The sequence below is a fragment of the Carettochelys insculpta genome, chromosome 1 (assembly GCF_033958435.1).
Source record: "Carettochelys insculpta isolate YL-2023 chromosome 1, ASM3395843v1, whole genome shotgun sequence".
NCBI lineage: Eukaryota > Metazoa > Chordata > Testudines > Carettochelyidae > Carettochelys > Carettochelys insculpta.
This window is the reverse complement of record NC_134137.1, coordinates 214,004,870-214,013,106: the sequence shown is the minus strand read 5'-3', so window position 1 is coordinate 214,013,106 and position 8,237 is coordinate 214,004,870. Positions and strand designations below refer to the sequence as shown.

At 44.2% G+C, this 8,237-nt stretch overlaps 1 protein-coding gene across 1 annotated transcript in view; it reads right to left on the bottom strand.

Annotated features, from left to right (window-relative positions):
* Nucleotides 1–243: 243 nt before the first annotated feature.
* The window catches only part of MYH15 (myosin heavy chain 15), a 63,341-nt gene continuing 55,347 nt past the window's right edge, over nt 244–8,237 (bottom strand). Inside the window, exons 38-43 of the mRNA XM_074998830.1 lie at nt 7,423–7,548; nt 6,421–6,591; nt 4,554–4,658; nt 3,725–3,820; nt 2,627–2,764; nt 244–386 (exon numbers count right to left, since the gene is read on the bottom strand). Coding sequence (XP_074854931.1) covers nt 369–386; nt 2,627–2,764; nt 3,725–3,820; nt 4,554–4,658; nt 6,421–6,591; nt 7,423–7,548 — 654 coding nt within the window. The 3' untranslated portion in view covers nt 244–368. The remainder of the gene's footprint in view (nt 387–2,626; nt 2,765–3,724; nt 3,821–4,553; nt 4,659–6,420; nt 6,592–7,422; nt 7,549–8,237) is intronic.

The window sequence follows — 8,237 nt, the reverse complement described above, 5'->3', positions numbered from 1 at the left end:
GTTGCATCTGATGAAGCAGGTCTTTGCCCAGGAAAGCTTATGCTCCAAAATATCTATTAGTCTATAAGGTGCCACAGGACGTCGTCTTGTTGTTCTGCATGAAGAATGTTAACTTTGGAAACATTAATCTTTGTTCTTGTGCTATGTTTATTTAGTTACATTGCTGAAAATGAGGCCTTGTTCCAAGATAATGGGACAGAGGAAGTCAGTCAGCATAAGAGAAAGGAAAACACCAAATTCTGGTTTGGGCTTTTGTTTTGCTTTTATTTCTTAATGTGCCTATTCCACTAATGCATTTAACTGTGTCGCTCAATTAGTATGAAGCATCAATCGCAGTTAGGGCTTCAGTTAATCAGGACACAGTATATTTACTCCTCTTCATGAACCTGAAATGAAATTTTGTGAAAGAGAGATGTTATAATTCCATATGAATGAATATGTTTACATAGTTTCTTAAAGAACAAATTCAAATACCAGACAAAAGCTTCTTTTCCCTTCCATCTACTGCAGGGTTTCCCAAACTTTATATACAGACAGTGTGTATATAAATATACTTTATTGCCTGCCCAAGCACTAAGCATTTGTTTATGTGGACCTTGCTGCCATGCACTAAAAAGTTCCCTAGTGGTTTTTGATCTTTCCTGCTGTGAAATAGAAATAGATCAGAGTCTGCTAGGGAACTCCAGTACACAGAGATGCATCAATCATTTAAACTATGTCACTCCTTTCTTGGAATCCCTCTACTGGCAACTGCATGTAATAATACAAAAGCATAGCAACTTCAGTGTTCCATGTAATGCTGCCCTACCCCACGCATCGGAGCTTATCTTGCTGAACGTTGCCCTAGGGGTCTTGTAGGTTCTTAAGTTGCCTTGCACTCACCACTGAACTCCTACCAGTAGTTCAGTAAGAAACCTGCCTGGTGGCTGTAACACATTTCTCTCATCCTATCTCCTGAGGGAGAAAATCAAGCACCTGCTGTCTCCCTTCTGCTGCTCTTCCCAACTCAGCCATTTATCTGTCATCTCCTATGAGCACCTCCATTCCTTTTCCCACTCCAAAGCATGGTACAGGCTTCTGAGTGTATTTATAAGGCATTTACCCTCTCAGCATTTAAGTCCCTCTTAAAGATCTATTTTTGCTTGTATGAATTAGCTCACAAGGAAAACTGTGTATCCCAACCTCTGTTTGTTATTGGACTGTGAGCTTCCTGAGGCAGCAACAAGGTACTTGTCTGTCAGTGTCTGATGAATGGATGTCAGTATTCACACAATGACTCAAATAAAAATATAATGTATACCATTACGTGTAATTGTTAAAATAAAATATAATGTAAGATGGATCTCAATAAATCTATTTAACAGTTTGGCTTGATGTGTAACATGAATTTATGAGACTGGAAGAACTTGGACATTCACCAGAGAAATGTGCTCTGAGAAACTAGCAAATGAAAAAAACTTTCACACACCCAAAGGCGGTCTGTTTTTCTTTTTTTTTGTTTTGTTTTTTAAATGCTACACCTGGAGGAAGCTAACACTTTCACAAGCAGTGCCAGCGCAGGCACAAAGCAGTGTGGCTTCATCATCAAGGGAGACATATTCGTTAATACCACCTGAGAATCTAGTCCAGTGTGCTTCACTTATTCTGATATGGGCAGACAAAGCAAATTGGAAAAATCGTGCCATATCATGGCATTCATAACAAAGATGATGAAAATTTGATAAAGTCTCCTATCTAAGTTCTGGTCAGAGAGAGAGAGGTTTTCTTTGACCTGTCATGGCTATAGTTGGTCACCCATGGCATGCCTTTCTAAAAGCTTGAGCTACACACTTTAGATTTTGCCCCCAAGTCAAGTGCTACAAAATAAAGATAATTCCAACTCCTTCTTTAATGCCCTGTCTATGGACGATGAGTGTATTTGCAGCTGTTAGCATTTGGGCATTCAAAGGTTCTGGACTCCAAAGTGTGAGCAAGCAAACTGTACCCCCAAAAGCAAGTAATTTGGAACCTTTATTCAACAGCTTGTAAGTTCCCTTTAGGCCATGTGCAAACCCACACACGTGTTAAAAACATGCAAATGATAGAGTGACTATTCAGTCAATTACTAACATTCCACCCCACTCCAAAAGCTATCACCCACCTACAGAAAGGTCTATTTCAAAAGGGAGGTACAATTACATAAAACCAAAAAATGTGCTAGTGCCATAACCCTCAAGCTGCACTGTATTCCCTGAGAGTCCCTATAGGACAAGTAGAAATCCATTTTACATTGCAGGAGATTGGGTATTGAAAAGCACTCTCTGAGAATATATTTGGTTATGTATTGGCAAACACCCTCTTTGGATTACAGCTGCATAAGTAACAGGTTTGTACTGGGATGTAGTAAGACCATATTACTTTGGCAGGTCTGATGGCTCAGCGCACCCTCCAAAAGGTTTTCCATAATGTAAAACAAAATAGAAGACTGCACTGAAACCTCGTATTTCAATCTGGATCAAATTTATGACATAGAATAATTTTCCTCTCCTACATAAGTATCTTTTCAGAACTGTATATATCACTTCTCCTTCCTCTGTATATGTGTCAGTGTGCAGAGATCCACTTCCTCTGCAGAATAACACCCTACCTTTTTTATCCCAATATCTCTTGACTTTGTCCTCAGTTTATTAACTTGGGATTCGGCTATTTCAGCCCGTTCTTCAGCATCATCCAGCTCATGTTGCTGCTTCCTATACTTGGCAAGATACTGATTGGCTTGTGCTTCCTGGTAAGAAAAAGGATTAGAGATATTTTTCTCCTGCAGGTTTCAGAGCGGCGATCTTCCATGCCAGGCAAACTCAGATGTGCGTGACTAAGTGGCAAACATCTGTGGAGCTTAAACAATCCTTACAATGCAAATGTTTAGTCATATGTAATGTGTTTTGCAGGTTCCAAATTTTGCAGGTTCTCCATTTTAATAAGGGAAACTCTTGGGATGGAAATAAACCTTTTAAAGTAGAGCTATACAACAGGCATTTTTCAGTGATCACCTTTTTCGCAGGTTAACAGAATGGTCTGAAAAGTTTTACTCTGGTGGAGCCAAACCCCTTGTCCCCAGATATAAAGAAATACAGCCCCCAAAAATTATATAACCACAAACAATATTAAGTGCAAGTTGCTTAAAAGGGAATGTGTAGGCAGTGTACAGTGAAAATCAGTACAGGTTGAATCTCTCTCATCTGGCACCCCCAGGACCTGACTGTTGCCAGATGGGAGGTCAATGCTGCCTAGCACATTACCAACACTCCACAGCTTACTGGACACCTCAGAAACGTTTAGGGGTAAATTACAGCACAGAACCTGAGAGCTAAGATTGGTGGCTGTAAAGAAACTTTATGGGACTGTGGGGAACTTGGCCATATCCATAATTAGTGGTTGTCCTGCTAACTAAGATCATGGCGGACTATGGAGTTTGCCAGACAAGAAAGTTCCAGATTAGAGTATTTCAACCTGTATTATGTAGATCCTCAACTACGCTGAATGTACTCCATAAAGCTGCAAAATCTTTTTAGTGTGTGATAACCTCTAGACATAGATCCTCAAAGGCATGTAAGTGCCTAAGTATAACTGTGCCTAAGTACCTTGGAAGATGTGGGCTTAAATGTCCAAGGAGCTAATTGCCAGTGACAGTATGACTTGATTATGTTATAAAGAGTTCCATGTTACAACTATGCCCATCACTTACAGCTTCCTCTGCTTGATGCTTATAGCTTTTCACTTTTAATTGCAGCTTGTCAATCAGCTCCTGCATCCTGGTCAGATTCTTCTTATCCTCCTCTGCCTACACCAATCAAACAGAAAAAATGCATTAATGGCATGTATGGGCAGTAGGTATCAGCACATCACAAACAGCATGTTTTGGGAGACAGTTATTTGTATCACACTGGAAATTTAGGACTTGGAAATTGAACTGTTAATCTCATCACTCTGAATAGTATTAAAAAATATTCTAGTTGGACTGTCCAAGAATACATATTTGTTTGAACAGTAAAAGCAAAACAGTGGAGAGAAATATCAGGAAATGTATTTAGAAAGTATCATGCATAGTGATACAGACATCTTAATGGATAATGCACAGATAATGGACATTTTCTACTCTGTAAAGTGAAAATGGTACACTGGTACAGAACTTCTCCTTGTGCATGGGGAAGCTCTACCTTTTTATTCCTGTTAGCAGTGTTGACACCTGATTAAGAGAGTTGGCGTCTCCTTCTCATGTAGCAAGAAACATGGTATCTACAACTTCTCAGCAGGTTTAAACAGCACCGTGTTAAAAATGCCAAAGCGCCAACTACATGAGACTTCCTATCAGCGCTAGCAATTGTTTAGGTTAATTGAAGGTAGCACTGGAAAGTGTTTTTTCTAAAATTCAGTAGTACTGCCAAAGCTAAAGACAATGCTGACTTCCCCTGTGAGAAGGAGGCCACTGAAGACTGTATTTGAAAGCAAACATTTCTTCCAGGAACCCACTGTTTAGTGTAACACTTGGAAGGGCTGGCGTTCTGGTACTGTACCTGATACGTCAGCTCCTTTATGCGTCTCTCATATTTGCGGACGCCTTTCTGGGCTTCCGTATTGCGACGGAGCTCATTCTCAAGATCATTTTCCAGCTCACGTACCTGTAAGAGAAGAAACATTTTAAAGGATCAAATAGTTTAATTTACAGTTTAAGTGACGCTCATCTTTGCAGGACCCTTTGTAACATATCTGCAGTTCTGCACTTCAGCAGGAGAGCATCATTTCCATGAACATGTTGTTTTTCTAAACTGTTTATTGTTAATTTTATTACATAATGTTTATATTGTGCTAGTTGTTCCAGTCAGGAGCAGAACTCCAACACTCTAGTGCTATGTCTAGATTACAGGGATTTGTCAACAGAAGATTTTATCAGAAGATATCTTCCAACAAGACTTCTGTTGACAGATTGCGACCCAACTGCCACATGGATTGCAAGAGTGATCCACTCTGTTGACAGAGAGCAGCCAGACTGCCCGGCTGCTCCACTGGTAAAATGGCCAACTGGAAGCAAAGCAGATAAGGCTGCCTGATGTGCTGGAAGCCCTGTCTGTTGACAAGCCACCCCCCAACCCCCGAATGTCCAGACCAGCTTTAAGGCATTATTTCTTGTGGGGAGCAGGTGCAACTGTTGACAAAAGTACTGTGTTCTGTCAACTTACTGTCAGCCAAACAGCTTGGGACACTCATAGCCTAGGTGCTGTATAAACTTAACAAAAACTCCAGGGGGTTCACAAGCAGGAAGTGCAGAGGCTTCGGCCATCTTCAAATTTCATGCCTTACTTGATGTTGGTGGAAACCACCACGTTGCTATGCCAACCAAGTCAGGTGGTGAGATGGAAAGATGGATCCATGGGGATCTCACACTTGGTCTAAGTGCAGCTTTTAAGAGAGTTTACCTCTTAATATAATCTCTAAAGAAATCTTTGTTCTTTATAGATGGTCTCTAAACCAAGATCAGACGTGACTCTGTCCAGAGCAACCATTTTGTCTGAGTTTTATGCAGGGGTGAAAGTCAAATACCTCACAGGTATAGTGGACAGCTTGAGCCCCAGGAAGGGATGGGGATGGAGGCCAGCTTCCCTGAGCCAACCCTTCAGCCCTGCATTTAAAGGGCTGGCAACCCCAGCTGCTGTTGCCTTTTTAAGTCATCAGGCCCCAGGGCAGCTGCCATGTTTCCATCACCCCTCTCCTGCCATGGGTGGCCCTGCCAGTAGGATCCTTCAAGTGCTCATGTTACTGCTCCTTTGGCATCCCATCCCACTCCCATGGGAAGCGATGCTGAAGCACTACCACAGCAGCACTTAAAGGATCCTACTGGCAGGGCTGCTGCTGGGGATAGCGGGAGGGAAAGGGCCACCAATCGGGGAGTGGGGGAGCTGGGGGTCAAAAGGAGTAGCGACATTAAAATGTTCCTGCAGCAAAGCTTTAAAGAGGGCCCATAAAGTGTTGCCAAGGCAGCACTTTAATGTCATCTGTGTATGGGCTGGTAACAGTAGCCACCTCTTACTGGTTTGCCAGAGTGGCCCACTTTCACCTCTGCTTGTATGAAGTATCTGGATGCAGGAGACAGTGGCCTATAATCAGGCCAGACGGCAAGGCTGAGGCCCCTGCGCCCAGTGGCAGTATGTGGGCAGCTCTGCACCCCAGGAAGGAGCAGGGCCTCATGCAGAAGGAGTGTGACTGGAGCTAGCCTCTCCCAGGCAGCCTGAGCACCACCCAGAGCACACCAGGCAGTCCTTTGGTGGAAATTTAAAGGGTCCAGGCCTTCAGCCAGCACCACTGCTGCAATTTGAATCACTGAGCCCCAGCATCACTGCCCTCTTTGCCCCACCCTGTCAGCAGATACAAGGACAGAAAGCCTACCCTGGATTCTAGCTTTTGGATCTGCTTCTTGCCACCTTTCAGTGCTATTTGCTCTGCTTCATCTAGTCTTTTCTGTAGATCTTTAATAGTCTGTTCCATGTTCTTTTTCATCCTCTCCAAGTGGGCACTAGTATCTTGCTCCTTTTTAAGTTCCTCGGCCATCATTGCTGCCTGAAATACAAGAAAAACATCACAGTGGATAGTGGACAGGTCACTGAACAGCCATCTGAAGGTAATAATTGGGCTGGAACTGAACTGGTGACATTAGCAGTCTCCCACCTCTTCAGACCTGGAGGAGACAGACCAGTGGCTGCTGAGGAACAGCAGGGAAAAAGATAGAGGTGGAATTTCCTCCAGGAATTCTGGCTATACAATTCATGGGGACTCTTAACACTAAGGACCCAGGGTATCTGGATTTCACATTGTTTGCTGATACAACAACTCTGGCGACGTGGATTCCTCTAATTCTGCTGGACCTGAGGCAACGTTAATATGACAGCTCTCCCTGCCAAGTGATATCTTTGAGCTCTCCTCTTGACCATAAGTCCTGGGCTGAGAGTAGTTTCATATGGGGCCCACACCTCTGGCTGGCACCTGACTTTAGTCTCTGGGGAATCTGGAATGTGGCCCCCTGCCCCATCAGAGCCATTTTTGTGATCTACGCAGCTGCCAAGCAGGAAGTTGGTCGGCGGGGTTCCAATTGGTTCAGCTTGTCCAGATGCAAAGATCTGGAGCAGACATGACCCCAATCCAGAGTTTCAGAATCAGCAGAGGTACCCCATTCGAGAGGAAGAAAAACTGACCAGGGAGAAAGTGTTTTTCTTTCGCTGCCTCCAACCTTTTCCTGCACCAGGGCAGCGTTGCCCTCTTTCAGCCAACTCTGGAGCCCACTGAATTAACAGGTTTTTCCCTTCAAGGAATTGGAAATTCAAGGGGCACTAGCTGTGTTGTCAGAACAAGGTGCTACACTTGCAGAAAGGGAACAAGGACGCAGTTACTTACATCAGTGATCGCTTTCTTGGCTTTTTCTTCAGCATTCCTGCACTCTTGTATAGCCTCCTCCACTTCATTCTGCATCTGAGTGATGTCAGTCTCCAGCTTTTTCTTCTGATTGATAAGGCTTGTGTTCTTCCCAAAAAAAGGCCGGGGGGGGGGAGGGTTATTAAGGGCATAAATTGTTTAAGTCTGACACCAAATCTATGACCAGGCTCATTGATTTTTGTAATTCTCTAGAGCCGTGTCTACACGTGCACGCTATTTCGAAGTAGCGGCGCCAACTTCGAAATAGTGCCCGTCACGGCTACACGTGTTGGGCGCTATTTCGAAGTTGAAATCGACGTTAGGCGGCGAGACGTCGAAGTCGCTAACCCCATGAGGGGATGGGAATAGCGCCCTACTTCGACGTTCAACGTTGAAGTAGGGAACGTGTAGACGATCCGCATCCCGCAACATCGAAATAGCGGGGTCCTCCATGGCGGCCATCAGCTGGGGGGTTGAGAGACGCTGTCTCTCCAGCCCTTGCGGGGCTCTATGGTCACCGTGTGCAGCAGCCTGTAGGCCAGGGCTTCTGGCTGCTGCTGCTGCAGCTGGGGATCCATGCTGCATGCACAGGGTCTGCAACTAGTTGTCGGCTCTGTGTATCTTGCGCTGTTTAGTGAAAGTGTGTCTGGGAGGGGCCCTTTAAGGGAGCGACTTGCTGTTGAGTCTGCCCTGTGACTGTGTCTGCAGCTGTGCCTGGCACCCTTATTTCGATGTGTGCTACTTTAGTGTGTAGACGTTCCCTCGCAGGGCCTATTTCGATGTGGTGCTGCGCAACG